This window comes from Lathamus discolor, chromosome 13 (genome assembly GCF_037157495.1).
Source record: "Lathamus discolor isolate bLatDis1 chromosome 13, bLatDis1.hap1, whole genome shotgun sequence".
Taxonomy (NCBI): domain Eukaryota; kingdom Metazoa; phylum Chordata; class Aves; order Psittaciformes; family Psittacidae; genus Lathamus; species Lathamus discolor.
Window position 1 is genome coordinate 2,987,175 of NC_088896.1, and position 26,761 is coordinate 3,013,935.

At 54.8% G+C, this 26,761-nt stretch overlaps 1 protein-coding gene across 1 annotated transcript; it reads right to left on the reverse strand.

Moving 5' to 3' along the window:
* Window positions 1-25,060, reverse strand: EVPL (envoplakin). Its single transcript, XM_065693767.1, has 22 exons — window positions 24,786-25,060; window positions 18,812-18,911; window positions 18,178-18,332; window positions 17,373-17,496; window positions 16,605-16,730; window positions 16,298-16,336; window positions 15,402-15,563; window positions 14,769-14,876; window positions 14,059-14,154; window positions 13,536-13,661; window positions 12,457-12,603; window positions 12,175-12,329; window positions 10,361-10,458; window positions 9,351-9,532; window positions 8,415-8,593; window positions 7,866-8,004; window positions 7,123-7,316; window positions 6,466-6,616; window positions 5,822-5,905; window positions 5,626-5,736; window positions 4,917-5,009; window positions 1-3,808 (listed from the first exon to the last, which is right to left on the reverse strand). Exons 1-22 carry the CDS (start codon window positions 24,842-24,844, stop codon window positions 362-364), a joined length of 6,075 nt encoding a protein of 2,024 aa, XP_065549839.1. The 5' UTR covers window positions 24,845-25,060; the 3' UTR covers window positions 1-361.
* Window positions 25,061-26,761: the final 1,701 nt, after the last annotated feature.

The window sequence follows — 26,761 nt, forward strand, 5'->3', positions numbered from 1 at the left end:
GACACACTTTCTATGTTTATTGCATGCAGAAGAATGACCCAACTAGAAAACACTCTGGCTCTTCCTCCTTTCTGGCCATGAACACATTTAACCTACTGCCAGTGGAGTTCTCACAATCAACCCCCCTTTGCTGTCACAGCAGCGCCCGGGGGGCTGTGGAGACCCCTTTTACACACTCACGATCACACTTCCTTCCTTGCACGGCCAAGCTGCATTGGGAAGCAGATAGCTAAGATAGAAGAGTGTGCAGCCCTAAATGCTAGATGCTCTGTTCCTGTGATCGCTGCTGCCTCCATGGGGAGGGGTGTTTTGAAGGGAAGAAATCCTGAAGGAACCAGATCCAGTATGTGCCTGAATCCGTTCAGTGCCTGAACCGTGAGAGCTTGGGGGAACGGCTCGCTTGGTGGTACCGCTGATAGCCCTCTGAGGCGGCTGGGAGCAGCAGGAAGCTGCTCAGAGAATCCTTCTGGCACAGGGCCATGGCCTCCTTGTAATTTATCTTCTCTTTTGTGATAGGGTCAATGAGATCCTTTTCATAGTTGGACTCATCCTGGAGCCTGTTGGCCAGGTTGCCTGTTATCATCCCTGTCTGGACAGCTTCCAGCACGGGGATGCGACCAGTTTTCTTGGGATCGATGAGCCCTCCAGTTAGATGCTGGACCTCCAGATAGGGGAAAGCACTCTCCTTGGTTATCCATCCCTTCTGAACTGCTTCCCCCACAGACAGCCTTCGCTTGGTCACCGGGTCCTCAATCCCTGTGAAAGCTTTTTGGGCATTAAGCAGCCTCTGCATGTAGGTCCTGTCAATCAGCCCCCTTTCAACTGCCTTATGGACTGAGAACCGGTCCCGAGAAATGAGGTCTATGATGCCCCCTGTGGCAGCCTGGGCTTCCAGGAGCTTCTGAGCTGTCATGGGATCAAGCAGCTTCTTTACAACGGCAGTCTTGATGTTGTACTTGGTGTCGGTGGTGGTGTCATACACCCCGGCAATGGGGGATGTATCATCACAGAAGCCCTTCTGTGAGGCTGGGGGGAAGAAGCTTTGGGTTTGGTGAGTGGTGGGTGAAGAGACTGGGGATTTGGAGATGATGGAACCAATAGAGAGGGATGGGGGAGGCTTGGATTCCCCAGCCACCAGCAAGGCAAATTCAGAGATGGGAATCTTGCCATCCCGGTACAGCTGATATTCCTCCTTTGTGATCCTCCTCAGCCTTAGCGCATCATCAATGGAGTACTGCTTCCCACTTTTCTTGTCAAGGAGCAATGAGACTTCCCCATTTGGGCCCAGGGTGGTGATTTCCTCCCAGTCACACTCCAGCTCTTGCAGCTGGATGTACTGACCTCTGTCTATGATTCCTCTCTTATAGGCCTCGTAAGGGGACATATCCTTCCCTGTCTCAGGGTCCAAGATGGAGATCTTGGTGGAGAGGTTTGTCTCTCTCATCTGGGTCTCATGGTTGATTTCTTCCCGGTTGACTCTTGACTGGAGATCTCGAATGAACCTCTCCTTGTTGTAGATCTGATCCTTCTCCCTAAGGATGTCTGCCTCCAGCAGGGAGAACTCGTGTTGCAGCTGCTTCTTCTTCTGCCTGTCATTCTCCGTCCGTTGGTTAAGCAGTTTGGACTCCTCCCTCAGGAAGAGGACTTTCTGTTGTTTCTGCCTCTCCAGCTCCCGCAGTTCGCTCTCCAAGCTGGCTCTCTCCTGGATGGCCAGGTTCCTGGCTTTCTGCAGCTCCGTCTCTTCACGAGCCCATGTCCTCTTCATGCCTTCAGCTCTCTCAATCTTCTCCCTAAGCCGCCGCACCTCCTCTTCTGCCTTTTGCTTGGCTCCCCTCTCCCTGTTCAGCAGCTCCCAGATGCGTGCACGTTCACTCTCCAGTGCTCTGTCCTTTTCTACTCGAATCACTTCCTTATAGATGGTCTTCTCCTGGGATTTTGTTTTCTGCAGGACATCAACTTGCATCTGCAGGTTCTTACATTCTCTCTGCAAGTTCAGCACCTCCATCTTCTCACGGTCCAGCTCCAAGCGTAGGTTGCTAGCAGACTGTTCAAGGACTGGATCCTTCTCCAACTTGACCACTTCTTCCATAATGATCTTTTCTTGCACTGGGGCTGGGCTCTCCTCCAGCTCCTTTATTCTCAGTGTAATTTGTCTCATCTCCTTCTCCAGTGCAAGCCTCTTGCTGCGATCCTCCTGAAAGTTGAGCAACTTCTCCTGCTCTTCCACCAGAGCACGAACCTGCTGCACATCACGTTCCAGACGACGCCTGTTGCTCACCTCCTCATCCAGACTCCTGCGTAGCCTGTTGTGCTCATCTCGGAGCTTCGGATCCTTTTGAGTCAGTATCACCTCTTGAACTACTACCTTCTCCTCTGGCTTTCTCCTCTCCAGTAGCATGTATTTATTCTGCAAGTCATAGATTGCATCCTCTGCAGCTCTCCTCTTTTGAGACATGTTACGCACCTCTTGACGGAGGCGATCAGCTTCTTTTTCCAAGAGTGGATCATTCTCATAGCGGATTACTTCCTTGTTGACTAGCTTGGTTTCCACCTTGGATCTCTCCCTCTTCCATTCATCCCTTTCACCCTGCAGCCTAATGAGCTGCTCTTGGGTCCTGCCATTGGTGTTCACTAGTTCATTGAGCTGCTCTTTCAGCCTGTCTATTTCTCTAAGAATCTCTGGGCTCTTCTCATGTTTCACCACCTCTTCTATAACCTCCTTGAGTTCCACCACTGGTTTCTGCGACCTGAGGACGTTGAGCTCTGCTAAGGCCTCCTCCACTTCACTGTCAACCTTTGTCCTTTTCAGAGTAACTTCCTGCAGCTCCCTTTTCAGGTGTGCAATTTGCCGCTCTGTTTCAGGATCCACCAGGAAAATCTCATTGACCCTCTCTTTAACCTCTACCCTCGGTTTTTGCTTCTCTGCGATACTGTACTGGCTCTGCAGCTCTCCCAGCTCACCTGTAAGCATCACGTTTTTGCTCCTCTCTTCTTCAATCAGAGTTTTCAGCTTGGAAGACTCTCTCAATAACTCTGGGTCCTGCTCTACCTGCTTCACCTCCTTAACAATAATTTTGGGTTCTGCCATTTCAATTAGTCTTTCCACCTCCTCAATCTTGTTCTTCACTTTCACTATGGCTTCCTCCGCAGACTTCCTCTTGAAGGATTCCTCATCAATTTGTAGCTGCAGGGTCCTCACAGACTTCAGCATTTCTGGGTTTTTCTCCAGTTTGATCAGCTCCTTCACCACCACTTTCTCTCGGATGTTGGGCTGCTTTCGCTCCAGCATGTGCAGCTCTCTCTTATGCTGCTCAAGTTCAGAAGCAGCAGCCAAGCTTTCCTCCTGGAGACGTTTGATCTCCTGACGAAGACTGGCTGCTTGGCTCTCTAGGCTTGGATCTCTCTCAATTTTTGTGATCTCTTTGGTGAGGAGCTGGGCAGGAATGTCTTTCTTCTCACTCTCCATCTGGGCAAGCTTCCGGCTCATCAAGTCAATGTCTTCTTGCAACCTCTGCCTCTTTTTACCTTCCTCTTCAATCTGCTGTGCCATCTTAGACAGGTTGCTTTCCACCTGTGGGTCTCTGTAATATTCTATCACCTCCTTTTCTTCCACTTTTTCAATGGGCTTCTGAGTCTTCAACATGAGCAGCTTGTTTCTGTGTTCCTCCAGGTCCCCTTCAATCTTGGCCACTTTCCTCCTTTCCTCCTCCAGCTGCGATTTCAACCCCTCAGATTCCCTGCTTGTGGCTCTGGTTTCTGATTGCTGGGTTTGCTCACGTACAGCTTCAATGTCCTCATGCACTTCCTTCTGCAAGGGAAAACCAAAAATTAACTAAAACGAGAAAAAAAGGCAAGGAAACTGAGTCCCTGAATCTGGCACTGAGGCCTTTCCTAACAAAGCGTGGTAAGAGTCAGAAAGAACTGGTACAGAATCCACAGAGAACCACCAAATAAAACTGCTGATAAACAGCAAAGAGTTGGGGTTGTTCAGCCCGGAGAAGGGAAGGGGATACCTTAGAGCAGCTCCTAGTGCCTAAAGGGGCTGCACGAAACCTGGAGAGGGGCTTGGGACAAGGGCCTGTAGGGACAGCCCAAGGGGAATGGCTTGAACCTGCCCGAGGGGAGACTGAGCTGAGCTCTTAGGCAGAAGCTCTTCCCTGTGAGGGTGCTGAAGCTCTGGCACAGGGTGCCCAGAGAAGCTGTGGCTGCCCCATCCCTGGCAGTGCTCAAGGCCAGGTTGGACACAGGGGCTTGGAGCAAGCTGCTCCAGTGGAAGGGGTCCCTGCCCATGGCAGGGGTTGGAGCTGGAGGAGCTTTCAGGTCCCTTCCAACACAAACCATTCTAGGTTTCTATGACACACTCTCAATACCTCAAGCAACTGACTTAGTGTCTTCCCACTGTCATGGAGGTGCTGCAGCAGCCCGTAAAGGTGCTTTGTGCTGCCTTGTATCTGCAGCTGAGGGAGTGTAACATGGCCAGTCCTCACTATGCAGCTGGTTCATGGCAGCATCACAGAGTGCCCCAGTTTAATCTCTTGTCCTTCCTGAGCACATTGAAAATCATACAGCCCAGAAATCTTTAATACAGGTAAATCAAGCTCTAAGAAGGCATAGAAGTTCTATTGCTTTGGAATGTTTCCAGAAGTTTGTGAGCACTAAATACCAGCCACAGCTGAATCTGAAACTCTCAGCCTGTGAACATCGATTAGATGTAGCTGAGAACAGGACCAGTGTGGGTGAAACCATGGTAACTCGTGGTCCTTATCTCACAGGGGTTTCCATTCCTGTCCTTCCTCACACTTGGATGTGGAGACCTGGGGGGGAGCGGTATGATCCCAGACTGACAGCTTTGGAAAGATCATTTCAATCCCCAAGCTAGAGTACCCCAGTCTTGCTGGGAGCTGTTAAGCTGGTACCTTCTCAACAATCTTCTTGGCAAATTCCAGCCGGCTGAGCTGCTGTTTGTTTGCTGCTGCCAGCTCCATGTAGAGCTTGGCTACATCGTTTTCCTGAAACAGAAACGGAAGTGAGAGCTTTGTCCCCCTCGCCCTGGCACAGCTCTTTGGGACAGCACACTCTGCCACTCCTCCTTTCACCTGGATGCACTTTGTGTACTGCAATATTCCAGGGATTTGTGTCTTCACGTCTGACCTTCTAGAGACACAGAGTCTAAGGGCTCACGTAAGAGATCCTGTCCCCTTCAGCTGAATGTCTGTTAGGTGCCTGCTAGCCTACATATGGTCCAGACTTCCAGATTCACTTTGGGCCACACATGGATGGCAGTGGGCAAACAGCCCAAGCTGATGCAGGAGAACTTGGGTGCAATTGGGAAGAGCACACAGGAGCTCTGGCTCAGTCCTGTCCCCACACACCTACCCTGTGTTTTCTCTTCACACACCATATGGTAAGGAGGCATCATGTGCAGTACCAGGCACACCCTTAACTCTGGATCACATGCTGCTTTGACCGATAGACAAAGAGATCCCTGATGACACTTGATTTTGGGATTAGGACCATGATCACTTTAAGGCTTCGAGGCAAGGCTGGATTAAGGCTTTGCAGACGACATGAGGTTTGGGCAAGGAGCTGGACAACTGTTTCCATGCCTTTATCTCAACATTTTACCTGGGCCTGGATGCTTTCTTGCAGGGGTGTCACACGCAGCCTCTTTGCAGCAAAGTCAGTCAGGGCAGGGTCCAGAGAAGAGCTGTATTTGCCTGCTTGGAGCTCATAGTCCTGTTAAGAGCAGAGGCGGAAGAATCAGTTGGGATCTCTCAGGTGAGACAGTAAGTACGTGCTACCTGGGAACACCCAGCCATACATTGAGTGTGGACTGCACGTTCCGGGATAGTCTGATCACTGCGTTCTTCTCTGGCTCCTTGCTTTCGATCTCCTCCACCAGCCTCTGCAAGAAACACACATGATGTTAAGGACAGGTTGAAATACAGAAACCCAATAATACCCTTACAATCAAGAGCAGTAGCTCAGCCTCGTACTAGAGTGGTGGGAACACGAATACATTTAGGAAGAGGTTTCAGAGGATCTCAGCAGCACTCGCACTTGCCCAGGACCTGCCATACTGATTTATCATGTAAGAGATAAATACCAGCCAACACAAAGACCTCCACATCTCATCCTCTGAACTAGTCAGCTTAGGATCTGCTCAGGGAGAGAAAGATGCAGGACCCAGATGCAACATCTCAGCCCAAGGTGCAATCTTTCAGGATCTGTGTGTGCCCTCTCCATGGAAAGGTTATCAACCTGGGGGAGACTGGCACAGATGAGGACACCAGCACTGAGGATGAAGGCAGCTGGGTGAGATACAGCATCTGTGGGCTGCAATCATTGCCTCCTTGTTCTAGTTCATTCACTGTGATGGGTGGAGCACACAACTAGGAGCTGTTCACAACCACATTCCCCAATCCCAGTAACATTACAGGTTATGATGCTTGCCCTAGAACACACCTTCTGTGCCTGCAGCTTGTAGTTGATCTGGCTTGGCCCATCAGTGGTCTTCACTTGGTGCTTGGGAAGGTTGTTCATCCAGAACATCAGGTTCTCATTGGAGTTTTGGAACTGCTGGTAGGTGAGGCTGATATTTCTGAGGGTCTTCTCTCTGCATAGCACAGAAGTGATCAGGAACATAAAGGGGAAGGGCAAAGATTCATGTGCAAGTTCCTAAAAAGACACTGTGGGGAGAATGTCACCACAATAAACACCAAAACAACAAAAATAAAGGGGTGATAACTGGTCCCCGAGTGGGGAGCACAGCTGTGCACATTGTGGTTGCTACTGCAACCTGGGAGGATGAGAGAAAGAAAAAGGCAAGCAACAGCAATGCCTGTGAGAATTATTAAACATCAGGGTCTCTCTGGGCAGGGTCATGGATCAGGCAGAGGCCAGCAGTCAGCTACTTAAGGCCACCTTCTCACAGCTATCTGGAAGCTCAAAGCCTCTGCTGTGCATAGGAAGGAAGCAACTACACAGCAAGACAGACCTAGTCCTCAGTATTCTTTGATAGTGTTCAGGATGGTTCTGCAATGAAGAACATATTCCTGAGTCTCTAACTAATGCTGGTCCATGTCAGCTAAGAGAAGCAGAGATGATGCCACAGCTCCTCACCGCTGGTCCAGCTGGTCTGCCACAGCATGGTAGCGGTCATTGAGGAGCTGCACCTCCCGCTTCTGCCGTGGCAGGTCGGGGCAGTACTCCTGGAAGTTGTTCTGCACAGCACTGCAGCTGTGCTCAGCATCCTTGAGTCCCCGGTTCAGCTTCAGCACACAGTCCTCTTGGGCCACCACCTCCCGCTTCATCTTCTGCAGGGGGAAACAGGACACCTCCAGGTTTGCATCAGTCGATGCACCAAACAGAAGTACTTAATACTGTTATTCACTGTGCAGCACCTGAGGGGTAGTCAGGCTCCCCAAGAGACATGCAACATGGAAGAGATGAAGCAGTGAGACTTACTCAGTAAAGAAGGTGGGAAGCAAGGTGGGTTGGACAGTGCACGGAGCAGAAGGGAAAAGTTTTGAGGAAGGCAGAAAAGGATCACTGTGAGTGCTAAGGATGGGGCAGGGAGATTGGGAGCAGGAAAGAATAGGGGTGAGTGTAAAGCAGAGCAATACAGTTTAGATGCTAAGGGGTTCATTGCATATTTTAGGGACCCCAAAGGTAACCCAAGAGGGACAGAGCTTTTTGCTAGCCAGCGAGTGCAGATCAGCTTGCAACACCAATGTAAAGCCTTCCAAGAACTGGTCCTTAAAAAGGCTTGAGGTGCTCAAATAAGCAAAGTCCAACTCTCCCCACTGTTGCTATCTGAGCTCAGAGATCTCCCTTCCTTCACCAAGACCCTGATGTTGCCCTACCTGCAGATCATTGGCCCGATCCTGCAGAGCATTGGGGGATGCAGGAATGATGCTGTCCTGAGCCAGCTTGGCCTCAAACGTGCTGACAATCTTGTCTGTGTTATCAATCTGAGTCTCCAGGTTCAGGGCAGCCTTAGCCCTGGGTAAGGGAAAGCCAACAAGGTTAGCTACAGAAGACCCCATTCTTCTCTCTGATTTTGCATGTTTAAGCTTATTTAACATCAGAGCTTCTGCAGCATGGCAGAGAACAAGCAACATGCACGGTCACCACCCTGTCATGCTACCCAGAAACCAAATATGTTGCATTTCACTGCATACAGTGGAGCTGGGACACACACCCATTGTAGTGGACTGTCCACAGATTATGCACAGGAACTCCTTCAGAGGTGTCTTTGGTGATGGATGGGAGGTTTCCAACCTGCACTGGCTGGGATGGACCTCAACCAATGCCCATATAGACCAAAAGCATCTTCTCATGCCTCTGTGTTGCTACCTCTGTGCAAATATTTCCTTCCCTCATCCCCATCAGGCCTTGCCATCACCACTCACTTCTCATTGTACAGGCTGGAGAGCATATTGACATCATTGTATTTGCTCCTGAGGGCATTCAGTGTGACAGGGAGCTGGGAAGCCGAGGTGCTGGTGGGTTTCTTGGAAAGGAAGGTCTCGCACTCCTTCTGCAAGGCTTCCTTGGCTGCCCCCAGGTTCTCAAGTTTCTTTGTTGTTTCCTGGCACATCAGATGGGAGCAGAGTCACCCAACACAGTCATAACAGGGCTGTTGCGAAAACGTGTCTCCCTCCGGGACAGGTTTTGCTGTGGGGATAAGGGTGCAGGAGCCCTCTCATGAGGAGCTGGCTCCTGGGGCACAGCCCCAGCCAGACTGTGGCTGTCTGGCAATGCCAGGGTGTGGGAAAGAGATGCAAGTAGGCAGAGATGGAGGAAACCTACGTGCCTGAGTCCATCCCTCTGCCAGGGCTGGATAAATACCCACAGGTGAAGGTGTAACAAACTGAACTGCTACAGACCCAGACCTTATCGCAGAGGAAAGGAGGGGGGCTCCAGGGCACTGCCTCTTTTCCTGTCCCCCCCACATCTACCAGTCTGTACTCCCCATCACATGAGCCAAAGCTGGTCCCTGGAGTCATTCCCTCTATCCCAGTCTTTTATGTTGCAGACTTGGGAGTGAAGGGTGACAGCATACCTGTGGCAAGGCTGAGGGCACCCTAAAACTGGATCTGAAGCAAATGGACCATCTTGCTACAGAGCTGAGCCAGGAGAAGGGCCTGCATTTGCCTAGGGTTTGGCGTAACCTGTCCCATTCCAAGGGCTCGAGCCAGCCTAAAAGCCTTGCAACAGCAGCATGGTGTTCTTCAAAGCACAAGCTGTCATCTCCCATGTAATTCCTATATCAACCTATTTGGAGCCAAGGACACAGCGCTACCGAACTCACCCTGCTGCAGCTCTGCCGCAGCAGCAGCACCCACCTGCTGGTGTTTGATCCTCCTGGCAAGGTCATCTGTGGGATCATTGAAGTTCACTGGAGACCTCACGCGGTTCAACACCTCCTTCTCTACCTGAATCAGGTCCTTGCCAACACGATCGAGGCTACTGAGAAGCTGGTCAGCTTGAGGGTCATCCTGGACTACAGGGGGGCTCCTGGACAGAGCTGCAGTGAGACGTAGCGTAGGTTAATCCCTGTTTCCCATCTGCCATCCCAGCCTTGGTGCAGGGCCCTGAGAGCTCTCCCATGCATGGTCCCTAAAGCTCCCTCTCATGACAGCCCTGCTACAAAGCTCTGCCCTTTGTGTCTTGCAGCTCTGAGGCACAAGGGCTTCTCCTGAGCATAGGGGTTTGATGGAACCATAAAGGATTCAGTTACCATTTCTAATCCACAGAGGATCATGCAGATGCAAGTGCCTACCCATGGCAAAGGCTTAGGAAAATGGTTTTAGCTCTGCCTTGGCCAACCAGAGCTCACGTCCAAAGGAGGGACACAAACGCCCATGTGCTGCCATGCAGACACATCCCTGCTCAGCTTTGCTGGGAGCTTTCAAACTACAGCTGTGGGAGTAACACAGCTTAGCCAGGGGTTAGGATTTAGCCATGGCTGCCTGCTTATCCCACAGCCCCCAGCTAGGGAAGAGAACTTCAAGGGACCCAGATCCCAAATAAGGTTTAATTAAGGCTTCTAGATAAGCACATCCCCCTGCAACCCTAAATAATACCCTGCAGCTGTTGATGGAGCGGAGGTTAAGAAAGGCAACAGGGAATTAAAGAGAATTGCCTGAGACCACACAGTGAATCCTTGGCAGCACTAGAGTCAGGTTATCCCATCAGCTGCTCTCTTCCATGGAGCAGAAGGCAGCCTCACGCTTGTACAGGTACCTCTGCCTGCTCGGGTGGGTGCTCTGCTTCCAGCCAGGTTTAGATGCTCCGCAAGGGAGGTGCATGGGATGGCTTTGGAGAGAGCTCAACTAACAGTGGACATACACACCTTGCTGGCTGGGTTGAACCTGCTCCTTGTGGCTGCGTCTCAGGGCGCTCTGAACCGCTGCTCGCTTCTGCTTCACCGTGTTCAGTTCTGCTTCCAGCCTGTGAGCAGGGAGGAGCATCATCAGCCAGCAGCATGGAAACCGCTGAGCAAGCCTTGACAGAGCCCGGCCCAGCAGCAGCTTTGTGCTCCTAAGGGCAGGGGCAGGCTGGGAGCCTGCAGCCTGTTGTAACTCGGAGATGTCCCTTAGGAAAGGGGACAGTAGCAAGAGCAGCCAGTTGATTTGAGCAGCACATTTCCCTCACTGGAGCCTGTGTTTCCAGCTCGCAGCAGCAGCAATCGAAGCTAAACATTTATTCCGTATCACTGCAGTGCTTTGCAGTTCCACAGGAAGCAAGTACAAGCAGCTGCTCCTGTGGCTGCTGCACCAGAAATGCCAAGTCTCATTTGTGAGGATCGTTCTGTTCTAATGAAAAACAAGCTGGGATCAGAAGGAGCTGGGAGGACCAAAAATACCTCTGGGTGAGAAAAGGCTGGTGGAACCAGGGGCCTTTGAACCATGGAATCCTAGAATGGTTTGGGTTGGAACGACCCTTAAACCCCTGCCACGGGCAGGGACACCTTCCACAAGAGCAGGATGCTCAGCACCCTCGCAGGGAAGAGCTTAGGCCTAAGAGCTCATCTCAGTCTCCCCTCTGGCAGGTTAAAGCCATTCCCCTTGGCCTGTCCCTACAGGCCCTTGTCCCAAGCCCCTCTTCAGCTTTCTTGTAGGCAATAGGAAGGACCAGACTCGTTCACATCCCTGCTCTGCACTGCTCCAACTGCACTGTGCTCCAAAATCACCATGTCCCAGCTTGCTGGGTGCTGTCAGGCAAAGGCTGTCTCTCTGCAGCAGCAGGACATAGCTCCATGCAGAGGAACTGAATGGTGAAACACGCTGGGAAATACAACAAAGACAAACAATTTGTGTGTTGGAAGGGAAGCAAACACTGGGAAATGAAACAAGCTGTCAGACATGGCCTGAATAAGGTGAGTGTTTTCCAGGCAGTATCTATAGAGCTGTTACCCAGGAGGATGTGGCAAACTTTTCCTGTTCTATTTTAAAACACACATGAAACCCATAAATCCAAAGGATTCAGTGATCCAGGATGTGTGAAGAGGGGTTCACTCTCAGGAAGAGCAGCACAATGAAGTAATGACACCCGGCTGACTGGGGACCCATGCTCCCATCACGGGCATGCCCAAGGAGCCCTGGATCTAGGCTGTGGGCTCTTCCTGAAGACTTGAGCAGTACTGATTTATCCCAGCACCCGGGGACATGATTATAAAGGTAATGCCAGGGCTCCCTGCACCACCACCCCGTCCTGTGGGAACCACAGGAGCTGACTGGGCACCCAGGCAGTGGAGCACACGGTGGTTCAAGGAACACTGCTCAGTTTCCATCTGGGGCTGGCTGAGAGAAGATTCCACAGATAACTTGTCCTGTTTGGCAAGTTCCAAGCTCCAGACTGATTCTGCAATGGATTTAGTCAAACCTATGCAAGTCACATGTTTGGGTGAAGAAATCAAGCCCAGCTGCCAGAAAACTCTTTGACAGCAAGGTCTGTGTAGCATGCAGAGCTATCGAGGAATGGCAGGGACCTGGATGAGACAGCTGGGTGCAGGGAACAACCCCTCTCCAGGAGGGATTTCATACTAGGCAGTGCAGAGCTCTGTTCCCAGCTGCTATTTCTCTGGAGATGAGGCAGCCAGGCTGGCTACAGCCTAAGAGCAAGTCTGGACATCTCTCTGGGCCAGGCTCTTCACTGCAGACTCACCTATTGACCTTGTCTATGGACTCAGGGTCTGGTGGAGGGATGGAGAAGCAAGCAGAAGGTGCCTCCTGGACCACACCGGTGCTGCTCTGCACCACCCACATCTCTGGGTTGCTGTTGTCCTTCAGTGTGTACTTGTCACCTCTGGCCAGCTGCACCTGGGACAAAGACACAAAACCCAGTGAGAGACTTGGCTCTCTGGCACCAGGCCGGTTTCTCCCATCACAGAGCCAAGATCTGGAGCAATCTTGCCTCTTCTGAGGGTACTGCCAGTGAAGCCCTCACCTCCCCAGCATCCCAGTCACAGAGGGTATCCAAGGTGAGGGTCTGAGATGGATGCATGCGGCGTAGTTTCAGTGGGCTGATCTCTTTACTCCTTCTCTTCAGGTCTGTGATGCTCTTCTCCACCTGCTTCACTGCTTTCTCCTCATTCTAGACAAAACAGGGAAGACAGTGGCTGTGACCAGGCTTGGATGAGAAGGAAGGGGAGGGTCACACTACAGTGGGGATGCTGGGGCCAGTTGTCCACCCCTGTGCAATCACTGCTGAGGTGGAGTCAAGAATTTCTCCATTCTTGACCCCCCCCCCCCATGTCCTTTCTTCCCCTTTACATCATCAACACTCTCCTCTGTTTCCTTCTCTCGCAGCAGATCTGCCCTTGAAGGCACAGTCTGAGTTAACCTTAGGTGATTCCACTCTGTCATTTTCAATCTCCTAGAGAAATTTTTCTTCTCAGAAATGGAGCAGAGACCTGCCAAGAGGGGGCTGCATTCCAGTGTCAGAAGGTACCAAGATCCCAGCACCAGAGCAAATGTGCTGCATGCATGGGAAGACACCATGTTGAACACGCCCCCTCCCTCTCTCCCAGGCAAATAATCCTCTCCTATCTGTATCTCACCCCTGAGGTCAGATTTCTTTAACCTCTCCCTTGCCCTTGGCTCATGACACTGCTGAGGAGATGGGAGGACCTCTCCCTGCTGTTTGAGTGCCAGCAGCTCTGCAGGGCCTCTAATCCAAGTCTCAGTTAGGACAATATGCAGCTCCTCCCTGCACTTCTTCACTCCGATGGTGAGCTGGGGCCAGGCTGTGTGTCACTGATGAGGACCAGTGCCTTCCCATGGGGTCACTGCCCCACAACATGGGCAGTGCAGACCTTTGGGGGCTACAGGGGCTCAGCATCCAGAGCACAGTATTGCCATGGGCTTCCCCCTCATCTGGGGATGATCTGGGATGAACTGTCCCACTAGGTTCAGTAGCGTTATTCACCCACCTCTTCCCCTTCCCCACTGTTATTTCCTGGGGAAGATGTGGCATTTGGTCTGCCCCTTAGGTCTGGTGAGTGCCACCAGCCCTGAGGACCTCACCTCCAGCTGAAGCAGCAGGTCTGACACCACCCCAGGGCTGTCTTTGTTAAACTTGCTGTATTTGGTGTCCAGGTCAGAGCTCATCTTCTTCAGGGAGCGGCTCACAGCCTCAGCATCATCCTGGAACTGGAGGTGTGGGTAGGGAAATGGTCAGGGACGGGAGGACATTGCTATCTCCATGTCCTGTTGTGGGTCTCATTTCCCAGCACATCTCCCACAGCCTGTCTGGGGCTCACAAGACCCTACAGACCACCCTCATGTGGTAACAGTGATGTGCAAACCCTCCCTGCCCCTCTTCTCCAAGCCAGCACACCAACGCAACAGGGTTGAATGGATGAGGTGGGAGCCATCCTTCCCCACAGCACTAAAGGACTGGTTTGGAGGGGTGTTTCCCCAGCATACCCTCACTAGATGCAAGCAAAGGAGCTCCCATCCTCATCCCTTGGCTGTCCCTCTTCCCAGCTTGCCCACTCAGAGCTGACCCTGCTGCCCCATGGCCAGTGCTCTCCTCACTGCTTTTTACCTTCTTGTAGCTCTCCACGTTTTTCAGTTGACTCTCCTGGCAAATGCAGAGGTTCAGGAAATTCTGCCACTCATTCTTCAGGGCTTCCTGGTGAGCCTGTGGTGGGACAGAGCAGGACCCGGTGGGCTCCAGCTGGACCTACCTCCCCCACCACTGCTCTCCCTTCCCCAGAGGCCCCAGAGATCAGAGCACGAGTGAAGGCTGCTGTTGAGTGGAGACAAAGCTCTGCCCAGGTATTGCCTGATGCTGAGCTGAGCAAGGACGCTGCTCGACAAGGACCTGGCTCATACAGAGCAGCCACCATTTCCCAAGGAAACTCAGCTCTGAGCCCACATCAGCTTCCCACCGTGTCTGTGGGCTTGCAGACGGAGATCTGGGACTGGTTTAACTTGAGAGAGACTGTGCCATGTCATAGCTGGAGCTTCACAACAGCAGGAATGGGGCTGCATCAACCACATGTCTGAGCGCCAGAGCAGGAGCTGGTCCCAGCACACTAATGTTAGCCATTATCTCCTGGAGGTTTCTGAAGGGGTGAAGACCCTGCACTGCCCTCAGCTTCCCCACAGGGCTGGAGCAGGCAGACTGATGCTGTCTGTCTGCAGCAGCGTGGAAGGAAAGCAGCTCTGCAGAAGAGGTCTCCTCCAAAGCTCAATGGCTCTCAATGCAGATGCTCATTCTCTTACAGGGTTTGGTAGGACCCCTTTCCTCACCTGGATAGGTTTGACAGCCGGGTGCTTCAGCTCAATCATCCTATCCCCATCATCCTGCAGATTGTTCACAAACTCCTCCTGGCTGAGCAGCTCCTTGGACTTGAAATCCTGAAGGGGAAGAGAAATTCCATGACCATGGGAGCATGCAGGGAGCACAGAGCGGTTTCCTGGGACATCAAAGCACACACATCCTTATTGGTTTGGTTTTAAAGAAAGAAGAGGCTAAGCAAGGCTACAACAAATTACACACGCTTGGGCCTCACAGAGCATCAGGGCATTCATCCAGAGAGCATTTTCCTAAGCAATTATCCCTCCCCTTTTTCCGGGTCCCAGCATACAGCTCTCGCAGGGTGCTGTAGTTTGGACGCAGAGGCTGACATGATGCTGAGCCTTTCCCTCACCAACAGCTCTCTAATGTGTGATCCCACATGCCAGCTCAGGGGATGCTCAGAGTGGCTCATCCTTAACTCCAGCATGGATCCAGAGCATCTCTTCCACCTCTGTTTCTGTGCCTGGGAAGGCACCAGGCTCAGGGCTGCTGGTGGATATCCAGGAGGTTGGGATCCAATCTCGGATGCTGGGCTTGGCCAGCCCCCAGCAGCCAGGACACGCTGCCAGCCCCCAGGAGCCCACCTCGTACTCCCGACGCACGCTCTGGACGTCCATCATTTGGTCACTCCAGTCCTGCTTCAGGATCCTGGTCTGCTGGTCCGTCAGGTAGCCCAGCTCCTTGGTGCAGCCCTGGAGGTGGTGGTAGAGGCTGCCCAGGCTCTGCCCTCGCCAGATGGAAGCTTTCTGCCCACGCACACAGGGGAGAGACAGCGTCGGTGCTCAGGCTGAGGAGCCCCTTCCCCTCCTGCTCCCCAGGATCCCACTCTCACTGCACATCCACTGGGAGATTCCCAGAGCCCTTGGTGAGACATCTCTGCCACCGCTCGCTCTTATCTGATGGGGCTGCCAATCCCTTTTTCCTCCTTCACAGACAGGCTGTGTTTGTCTAACCAGAATCTCAGGTGTGGGCTGGTGCCTGGGGCAGGCTGAGGGCTGGCCCCGCTCTGCTCTATTTCTCACAAATGCCATTCTTCAGCACCAACCTTTCCAGGCCCAGCTGGCTAAACCCAGGACCTTCTTCCCAACCACCTCCTTTGTTCTGGCTGCTCATTTCCTCTCTGGAGCCCTTGTCAGGGATCACTGCAAGCCTCAACATTTGCAATCCTGATTTGGAACAATGTGGGCTGGGACAGGGTTTCCTGCTGCTGCACCCGTAACCCTGCGCTCACAGACACACAGGCAACTCCAGACCAGCAATCCAGGAGGAGGAGACACACAGATCTCACCCACAGCACTGCCCTGAGGGCAGCAAGCGTGCCCTCAATTTACACTCCAGGTGGGGAGGAAACAGGGCAACAAGATGAGGGACACAACCAGAGGTAGCTCCTGCCCTGAGCCGGGCATCCCCTGTCCATCAGGGATGGCGTTTCTCTGCTGTGTGACCCCATCATCTGTCCAGAAAACCACTGGAAGCTTACCAGCAGGTCCTTGTACTGGCTTTTTAAATCTGCCACATCCTGGGTCACAACACAGCCAAGATCAAGGGGAAAAGAAAAGGGAAAAAAGCTGTTACCAAAACATGTGGTACATGCTGATGAGCTGATTTATGGAAAGTGCTTTAGAAACCATTCAGGAGCCACGTCCCTGGCCCCTGCATGGCTTGGGCTGTTCAAGCTCAGGTGCCCCCATGCCCTCTGCGGAACAGGGGTGGTTATTCACCATGCAGAGCCTGCAGGGTCCCAAGCAAAGCCAACAGGGACAGGGAGGAGATGGAGGATGCCTTACCCCGGAACGGAGATTCTTGATCTGGAGGCCATAGGCTTCAATCTCCTTCTGGAGGATGTTGTGCTCAGCTATTTGCTTCTCCAGCTCTGACATGCCGGGGCCGTACTGTCCTGCGCTGACTTGTTTCTGTGCAGAAGGAGTTGAGGCAGGGATTAAAGCAGGAGACTTTATTTTAGGAAAAAGTCCCAGTGAGCGCTGGCAGGGAATGAAAAGATCTGGGATTTGACAGCAGCCCAGGAGGAAGGGAAGGGATCTGGTTTACCACGATTGTTGTAGGTTGCCATTTCCCCAGCCATATGCAGGGCGAAGACAACCAGGACATACAACCCCGGTGTACAAACCTAAGCTGAACCAGGCAGCCTGTGGTGGCTGTGTTGGATGCACAGTTACCACCCAACTTTCAAGGGAATCCAAGTTGATTCCAAACTGGACACTCCACATACCTGAGACTGCAGCATGAAACCATAGGCTGTAAAGTCCCTGAAGACATCACCTTCTCTATCCTTTCATCCCACATCAGGGCACCTCTACCTGGCCCCCTAAAGCAGCTCTTAATATGAAGGGGTCAATCAACAAGATGCTCCAGAGGGTTTTAAGAGGTGGGAAGAGAATCCTTCTCCTACCCAGAGCAGTTGAGTTACTTCCACCACCCCAAACGTCCCAGCACGATGCTGAGCACACGATGGCTCACAGAGCCCCACAGGCAATAGCAGACATTATCTGGCCTTGCAGGAGTTGGGAGATGCATCTAAAACCAGCAGCTGTTACCATCTTTTGGTCCAGGATCTTGCCCCAGTCTACCCTGGGCCCCACGTCAGGGATGTTCAGCTGCTCATAGAGGGCCCGGTACTCTGCACAGAGCTGCGTCACACGGTCATGGAGCTGCTGGATGCTGCCAAGAGAAAAGGAACACATCTCAGGGTCAGTTTGCAAAGGGGAGAATCAAAGTGGGGTTTGTGGAGCCCAGATTTCACTCGTAAGACCCTTTGCTGTCCCTTTGTGACACTGGGCTCCTTCAGCAGTGGAGGCTCTTGTCCTGGTGCTCTCCATCTCCAGGGGTGTCTCAGAAATCACCACCCAGGAGAAAGGAACCTGCAGGGAGATCAGGGCTGGCCCTTCCCAACTAGGAAACAGCTCTTCCCTCCTGGCGTCCACCTAGAAGGGCTGGAGAGAGAAGGGGAGCAAAGCACCAAAGGCCAACTGAAGCCTTTCTCCCATTCCAACCACCACCTCTGTGCTCGCCTGAGCAAAAGGCATTCATTTTAGGAAAGGCAGAGGAAAAGGGGATTTGCTCTTGGAGCGGGGCCATGGTTTAGCTCATCATTTTTCAGGTACCTTTCACAAGAGCTCCCAGATAAGAGCAGGCACTGTTGGATGATCACTTTGGAAGCTACCCTACACACCCCTCTCCTTACAATATATTGGCAAAATCCCTGATTTTAAGGATAAAGCCTATGGGAGGAAGGGTGAAACTCAACATCTCATGGCAACGACTGGAGCTCAGTCTAGGTCTTAGCGGGGTTCCCAACGGCTTGATGCCCCCATCACACCAGTCCTCTCCACTTGTACTCACTCCTTCTCTATCTCAGTAGCCTGAGGGTGTTTCAGGCGCTTGGCACGGTCCACATCCAGGAAGAGATCCTTCAGCAGGGTCTCTGCTTCCTTCAGATTCCTGGCATTCTCTGCCTGGAACTCAAAAGCCTTGTTCTTCTGGTGATTGCTGGCATCCTGGAGAGCAGGGAAGACAGGAAAAAGCCTGGTTGGGCCATGCAGACCTCACAACGTTTTCCTTGGTCAACGCGCAGGGCCTGGATGCTCAATGCACTGACCCCGGAGGACCAGAGACGCAAGGGTGCAGCCAAGCTGTCTGCTTCAGCACTCCTTCCACCCAGGGCCCAGTGTGGGTCAGGCCGGCTGCCTGCCTCCGGGGTTGCTGGGAGGCACAAGGCTGTGCTGCTGCGGGTGAGACAGCCTTGGCTGTGGGAAGCATGAGGCACCAAGCAGAAAGCACAGAGACTGGAATTTGGGAGGCCCTGGTATGCAGCCCCAGGGGCTGGGAGGCTCTGCAGGGTGCTCTGTTCCTCCCCAGCCTCGAGTCAGCCCCCAAACCTGCACCAGCAAGGTGATGCACACAGAGCAGACACCTGACCTGCTGTCCCAGACACTGCAGAGCCTTTCCCCTTCGCACCCCCCTCCACAGAGCTCACCTGCCGGAGCCTGGACTGCGTCTCCAAGATGTCCCGCTCCACCTGGTCAGCATTTGTCTGCATGCGGGAGATGAGCACGGCCAGCTCGTTTGTGGAGGACCTGCGAGAGGGAGCAGCAAAGCAATGGGTGGGTGACAGCAACTCGCAGCCTCTGCATCACCCCCCAGGACCTGACATGGGGATGCTTCTTCACATCTTCTCCCTGTGCCTTCCTCTCCAAAGAAAGAGTCTAAGCATGGCCAAGGTGTGTACGGGTGGTGGATGCCTGGCTGTTGCCTTCAGCCAAGTGGAGGTGCAAGGTGGTGGGTTCAGAGCAAGCAGACGGTGGCTTTTCATGCCCCAAGAAGCTCATCGGCACAACTCCTTGCTGCAGGACACTGCAGCTGCCCCAGAGTTTGAGTGGATTCAATAAGCAGTGAGGGGGGAAAAGGAATCTGCTCTAGGGCTGCCAGATACACCAGCACCACAGCTGGGGGGGGAAGACCTGAAGCCACAGACAGCTGGAGGCCAGGAGAGCACCCTGCAGAGCAGCACAACGCGCTCGCCCTGTTTGGAGGCACTTCCCTGCGTGGCTGCCCTTGGCTGCTGGCAGAGGCGGGTGAGATGTCCCTTTAGCCTGACCCAGAGCTGCCTTCCTGCGGCCTTGCTTCATGCTCAGTGCCCTGCGGCTCAGCCCATTGAGATGCTGGAGAGCCCAGTGCCACCCCAGGACTGGGTTGCAGTGGACAAGGACTTGCGACACAGACAAGAAGCCCCTCTGGGCACTGTGTAGCTGCTGCAGTTGTGCTGCTTTCAGGGCCTGGGGACAAATTGCCCAAGCCCAGAACACAGAACCAACGAACATTCACTGAAGGTCCCCATCAGACCATTCCCTATTGTCTGCCACCTCAGTGGCACCATCACAGCCCTCACCCCATCCCCACTATTGTGAACGGGCACCGAGAGCTCTGCTGGACCCAGCGACCCCAGCAAGGCACGGGATGGCTCCCAAAGCTCCCTGCAGACAAGCCTTGGTGCCACCTTCGTCCTAATGTCCCCCTGAGGACAGTGCCCTTCAGGCAGGGAGAGCGCAGCACTGCCAGGATGTGGGACCAGAAGCATCATCCAGGGATGAGCCCTTGGAAAACTGCCCATGGCACAAAGTTCAGCAGAGGCTCAGCTCGGCTCCTGCTGATTCCGGGGTCTGAGACCAGAAGGAAAGAGTTTGAGCAGCAGCAATGGGACACTGCAAGGGGTCAGCTAAAGGACGGGGGGGGGGGATGTACTTCTCTAGGGCTGGTTGGTACCTCTTGGGTGGAGGAGGAAGGTGCTGGCCTGCAGCAGAGCCACCCACATCTGCCCTCCAGCCATGTGGTTTCCTTCCTAGCCCCTGAATCCAGCAGAGGACAGAGGAAAGCGGTTCCCTTAACGGCTCTGTCATTGCTCCAGCTCCTCATCACAGCTCCAGCTATGCCACGGCTCATACCAAAGGCTAGAGCAGTTGCTGGGATGTTCATTTATTACAGCCCCAAGTGACTGTAAAGTGCCAGTGAGTGTTACAGTCACCCCAAGCCAAGCACTTGGATGCCACAGTCAGAGCTTGTGCTTCAAGTCAGCTCAGCCCATGCTGACCACAGCCAAGCCTGTGTAACACTGGATGAGCAGCGCTCCCGCTCACAGCATCCTCCTGTCCCCTTTCTCCAGCTCCTCCCTTGGCTTGGGTTTCCCAAGAGGGAGGCGTGGGCCTACAGCACAGCAGCTCTCAGCTCCCTCTGGGTTTGGGTTGGCATCAGCTCCTGGCCATGCCTCAGCTTCCCTGCCTGCAAAATGCATGTCAGCAAAGAAAAGGGGGGACTGCTGCCCTCTTCTCTGGGGTCTGAGTCCAGGGATCATGGAGCCAAAGAGCCCAAGCAGAGCACTATGACCATCACCAAAACACCCCTGTGTGCTGCAATCTTTTGCACCCCATTAAACATCCCATCTGAGCCCCGGGGATGCCTGTCCCGGGGTCAGCTGCAGTGCCTGAGGAGGTGAACAGCCCCAGCACCACAGGGCCGATGGAAGCAGCACGGAGCCAGGGCCGGCTCGCCGTGAGCCTGAGCATGCAGCAGGCTGGAAGCTCCGGAGGTGCCCCCTCGCCAGCAGCTTACACAATCTCCCACTCGTCCCCGACACGCCTGGAATGAGGAGGTGTCCCACGAGCAAATACTTGAGCACCACCCAAGTTTCCTGCTCGGGCTCCCTGTGCAGGGAGGAGGGAGTGAGTCACGGGCTGGCCCATCCCAGGCGATGGACGCCTGTCCCGATGCGATGCGCAGGGCAAGCACCATCCAGCCGGGAGGGCTGCTGAGCTCAGCTCCCGCCTGGGAGGAGCAGGAATGGGGTGTCCAGTCTGAGCCCTGCTGTGATGGGACTGTGGGTGAGACGAGGCCCTCAGTGCCGTGGGTTAGTGGTGGACTTGGCAGTGCTGGGCGAAGGTTGGGCTTGATGAGCTTAAAGGGCTTTTCCAACCTGGCTGATCCTCTGATTCTAAGAGGGGAGAAGGGAGCATCCATTCTTCCCAGGAATGGGGGATTGCCAATAGATTCCTGCTTACTTCTGGTGGTACCTTCTTCCTGGCTGAAGAAAACCCTGGGACACCCCCTCCCTTGGTTCATAAGGCTGGACACACAAATCAGCTTCATTTAGGCCAAGCCACAACAAAACTATGGACTGAGAAGACCTCAGCAACCTCCCAGTCACAGGGGCTCAGCCTTGCCCATCATCCCCACTTGCACTGCCTTCACACGGGGAGCCTCAAGTTAGGAACGAGGGTGCTGTGGCAAACAGCCTCATCTTCAGGGAAGAAGTGATGCTCCCTGCAGAACACTGTCTCAGGAGCAGAAGGGGTCTCCCCTGTGTGTCCTGGGTTGGAGAGCCAGGTCCCCTTGCTGGCCAAGGAGGGAAGCCTGGCAGAGGAGGACACCAAGGCCCTGCATGCAGCAGCCAGGCTGGAAGCAGCTCCCCAGCCCTATGAGCACCTGAACCACTTCAGAGTCTACAGAAGAGCAGCCTGGGTGCTTGAGGACACTGGAGCCAGGTAAGGGAGGTCTCCTGGGAGGAGAGAGGTGTCTGCACACTGCCCTGGGGGCCAGATCAAGGCCTGAAGCCATCTCAGCTGAGCCTCCCGCCCTCACATTGCTCCGCAGTCAAGGTGAGAGCAACACTGAGGAACCCGCTTGGTCCATGCACGCTTAGAGAAGCCCAAACTACCACAGACCCTCTTATCCCATCCATAGACCATGGCAAAAGGAGCATGAGCTTCTCCTGTCCATGCCAACACCCATCCCCGCAGCCTGCAGTGACACAGACACATCTCTGTCCTTCCTCGGGGCTGTCCCTCCTGCTCCTGGGCAGAAGCCCTCCCTCAGTGACCTGAGCACAGCTTGGCCCCACGTTTCAGGGCGCCCATGCTGACACTTGGGCTGCAGGGAGGCTTCGGGTGGGATACGAGGAGCCACGAGCTCCCCTGTGCTCACATTGGGCATCCCCCAGCCTCCTGGGGCTCACACAGTGTGAGCCTGCACCCACAGCCCCTGCACGGCTCGGCCAGCTCCTCCTGCTCCTCCTCCTCCGGAGCCAGGACAGGCCTCCTCCCTAGGGCTATCTCATGCCTGCAAGAGGCAGAGCACGGTTATTATCATTATTAATTGGTTCGTTTCTCGCATCACTTTCTGCCTCCTACACAGTCCAGCCGCACGCGGGACAGTGTCTCTCAGCAGGAGCAGGACTGCCCCCTGTTGTGGGTCACTCCTGCCAGAGCACATTTGGGCAGGACCACAGCACCCACCGACTTGTGTCCCTGACCCCCTCTGTCACTTCCTTTCAGTAGGCTTTGCTTCAGAGCCATGAGGCAGAGCGCAGAGGTGGGTCTGCTCTCCCCAGCACACAGAAGTCCTCACACACTCTGATCTTCCGGCCCAAGCAGCAATCCCAGATGATAAAACCAGGACACAACTTTCCATCCGCCTCCAAAACCACGCACTGCTGGTGTCGAGATCACGCCCAGGCAGCCAGTCCAGCCAGATCTGATTCAATTCCACCTTCTCATGAGGTTTTCCTTTCAGCCCTGCATTGTGCTTCCTCCAGCACACAGTGAGGATGCTCCCTGGGGACAAACCTGCGCCTGCCACTGCCTCCCTGGGATCCATCCACCAAGGAGAGACAGCAAAGGGCCTGCAAACCGGGATGCTCAACACCAGGGGCCCAAGGGCTCAGACAAGGAACCTCTCTAGGGGTCTGTGCCAGCAGCAGCACCATGAACCGCGCACCCGTGGAGGCAGAGAACCCCGGCTGCCACCGAGGTTCTGGCCTTGGGGCCACCAGGAGCAGCAATGGGCCCCCAAGATCTTCTTGGGGCCACCTGCAGCGCGTGTGCTGGCGGCTGCTCCTCAGACAACTCATTCACCTTCATTCTCTCAGCAAACACTGGCACTGACCAAGCCCCAGGCCATGGCCGGGAGAATCGGCCTTTGTCTGATCGCTGGTGCCTCCTCAGACAAGCACAATGAGCTCAGTAATTGCAGTGCTTCTGGCCCCGGGCTCGTCCCGCACAGGGGAGAGGGGTGAGGTCTCACCAGGATGCAGCTCCAGTTACCCCGAGAGGCTCATGCTGGGGAAGAACCCGGCTCAGAGCCACATGGGCTGCAGTGAGGCTGTCCCAGGACGTGTGGAATCCCCGTCCCAGGTTCGGAGCCCAGACAGTGAAGGGGATAGGTTGCATGAGCAAGACTAAAACCCGAGGCTGACACAGCTCCAGGGCTCCTGGGGAGGGGTCTCACTGCGGGCAGGCCCCAGCAGAGGTCTGGAGTTCAGAGAGCCCCAGATCCCTCTTTGAGATGAGTTTGTCAGAGCTCAGCTCCACTGGGGCAGAAGCTTCCCTATGGCAGGGCTCCAGCTCCCAGCATCTACATGGGGAGGCCTCAGTCCCTGTGTGGGCCACTTCTCCCCCTGGCCCACAGCCCTGCCCAGCAGCACAGAGCCACCACCCTCGTGTTCGCTGTCTGCTCGCAGGGCTTGGCCCCCACAAACAGCGCAGTTGGGTGCCAGCACCGTGTTGTGTCCACCCAGGACCCTGTCTGCCCACACACCATCCCGGGCTGCGGCTGACCGCAAGAGACGGGGCCAGCACCACCTTCTCCCTGCAGGTCCCCCCTCCTCAGAACAGCCCCCCTGGGACTTCCACGGTCTCTAACCCTGGCTGGCAGCAGGGATTCCCGCACAGTCAGTCCAGGAGTGTATGAGACGTGGAACTGCTGAGGAAGCTGGAGAACAGCCCTGAGTTGGCAACTGCTGAAGGGAGGGATGAGGCCTCTCCCTGCAGGAGCACCCCTCCCAGGGGACACCCTGCTCCAAGGGAAGCATCCTGGTCCCGTCACACGGAGCTTAGGGAATCTCTTCAGAAGGAACAGAGCTGTCAGATCCTTTCGGTGTCACCTCGGCTCTCTGACCTGCAGAGACCCAGCCTGTCACCAGAATGGATTAGAGCAGTCACCAGCAAACCCGCTCCTCACCCATCTTCACCAGCATCGAACTGAGCATCCTTCTTCACAGACCCCAGGTCCCAGGGCAGCATCGCACCAGCCTCACACAGGCAGCGAGCCCCGAGATCTCAACTCCAGGCCAGTATCTGCTTCACCATCAAGCAGACCTCGCTCCACCCAAGCAAAGAAGCTGTTTTATTCTCCCTATTTCCTTCCTACCCACTCAAAAGGGGCTTTGCAGCACTGCCTGTCCCAGGGGCTGCACGGGTTCCTCTGGTCTAGAGCACAAAGCCCACCAAAGACAAGAGCTGGGGCAGCACGTTTCAGCATCACCTCCCAGCGAACCCCAACTTCCCAGCTGCTCCACAAAGAAGGACGGCTCTGGTTCTTTAGGGTGGCCTAGGACACACCGAGTGCTCTTCCCTCATCCTGCCCCAGCGCCCCAGGACAGCTTAGGGCTGACCCTCACTTACTTGCTTGGCTTGACAGGGGAAGCTCTGCTGGGGGAGCCTTTGCCCGCCCCCTTGAACATGTCGGCGAGGGCCCCGCGGGTCTCCGGCCGCCTGCGGGGTCGCGGTGGGCGCTGGCTCCGTGCTCGCTGTCGGGACGGGAGGACGGGGCTCGGCCGGGAGCCGCTAAAGAGCAGTTCGGGGGAGGCTCCTCCCCGGGCGCAGGTGAGCGGCGGCGGCGCAGGAGCAGGCGCAGGCACCGGCACCCGACGAACCAGTTTGGGGGGGAAGCGCAGAGCCCCGGGGGAGGCCGGGGCTTGGACCCGCCCTGGCTTGGGGAGCGCTTGTGCGCGCACAGCCCCAGCCGAGCAGCAGCTCCCCAGCGGAGCCCAGCGAGCGCGGCGGAGAGGGAAGCCCGCACCCGCCGCCTCGGGGGCTGCGCTGCCCGCCCCGAGCACGGTGTGGAGCATCTGCTTCCCTTCGCCGTTTAGATGCCAGGGAAGCAGCAGAAACCGCGCGGACGAAGCCAACCAAGAGTCTCCCAGGGCAGCTCAGCGCCCCGGGAGCACGATGCTGTGTGGCAGTTCAGGAAGGTTTTGGCCCAGCACGAGGCAGCCCCAGCTCCAGCAAAACACTGAAAGGTCATGGCAGAATGAAGGCTGGAGGCTCCAAGCATCGCAAAAGCTGCAGGCAGTGGGATTCAGGCTCTGAGACAAACTCAGGTCCCAAAGCCCCCAAGACCCGGCTCTGAGGCTCTATCGAGACACCCTGTCTATGCAAGACCTTAGAGCAGGCTCTGCCTCTGGGCAGCTCTTTGCCCTGTGGAGCAAGGGTTCAGAGTCCCAGCTGGTTCCCCGTGCAGCCCAACAACACTCAGGCACCTCCATGGCTCCCGGGGATGCCCGTCCAGGCTGTGCGGCACCCCACAGCTCCCCGAAGCCGCTGCAAGGCTGAGCTGGCATCTACATCCTGGGGCTTTCAGACAAAGCAAAGTTCAAAGACGCCCAGAAATCAGGAAGGCTGCGCTTCAGGCTGATCCTACATGGATCCCACAGCCACATGGGATCCTGATCCAGTGCAGGACCAGAGAGGAAGGGCAGAGGACGGAGGAGGAAGACAGAGCAGATGAGGACACAGTCCCCACATAAGCACCAGCCGCCCATGATGCCCACGCACATTTGTGGTTGTTCTTCCCCAATTCATGTGACCCAAGGACAATCTAGAGCCAAAGGCCAGAGGGTTCCTCACCACTTCCTGGGTGACCTCTTTGTCCTCTTTAAATTGGCACAAACCAAATCACGCTTATCTCAGGAGAAAGCGAAAGACACACATAAGACAGGGCTCCTTTACAAGTGACTTGCTTTCTGCTGCGATTTTGCTCTTCAACAAGCTGCAAAGCACCGCTTTTCCATGGTGGTATCACAGCCTTGGCCCTGCTTCTCACACCAGGATCCCAAAAGCATGAAGCCAGGAGGTCCCCACAGCTCAAAGGGCTGGGAGGCGGCTGGTGTGGACCTGAGGAGGACCTCTCCTCCACGGGGGCTGGAGTCAGCAGAGACCTGCCTCAGGGCCTGTCTTTGCTGTGTGAAGGTCTATACACAGGTTGGAAAGCGGCTCCAGAGATCAGCCCTTTGCCATTAGCATCCGGTTGACCAATGAAAGCAACGCTGCTCCTCGGCCGGAGCTGCTGGAGGGCCCCAGGCAGGAGGAACCGGCACAGCACCTGTAGCCCACAGGATCAGACCCTGCTGCATTTGCATTCAAAGCCTTAAAGCAAGATAAAGGCTTGCCAGGGCCAAGAGCTGAGAGCATCCGAGGCCCAGCAGACCTCAGGCTGTACCCACACAAAGCAGCAGATGCAGGAGCCCCTGGCTGCACGGGACAGCCTCTCTGCAGGGCCGCTGCCTGCACAAGCCAGGAGGATCAGTCCCCTGGGATTCAAACCGAGCAAACTCAAGTGACCAACACTGCCTGCCTGCAGCGCCCTGGAACACAAACAG

Excerpts from the sequence above, each read along its gene's own strand:
- EVPL (XM_065693767.1), bottom strand. The coding sequence starts at position 24,844 with ATGTTCAAGGGGGCGGGCAAAGGCTCCCCCAGCAGAGCTTCCCCTGTC. Across the intron at positions 7,317-7,865 it reads ATCGGGCCAATGATCTGCAG|AAGATGAAGCGGGAGGTGGT; the intron begins GTAGGGCAACAT and ends TTCCCCCTGCAG. Across the intron at positions 5,010-5,625 it reads AAGAAAGCATCCAGGCCCAG|GAAAACGATGTAGCCAAGCT; the intron begins GTAAAATGTTGA and ends TTTCTGTTTCAG.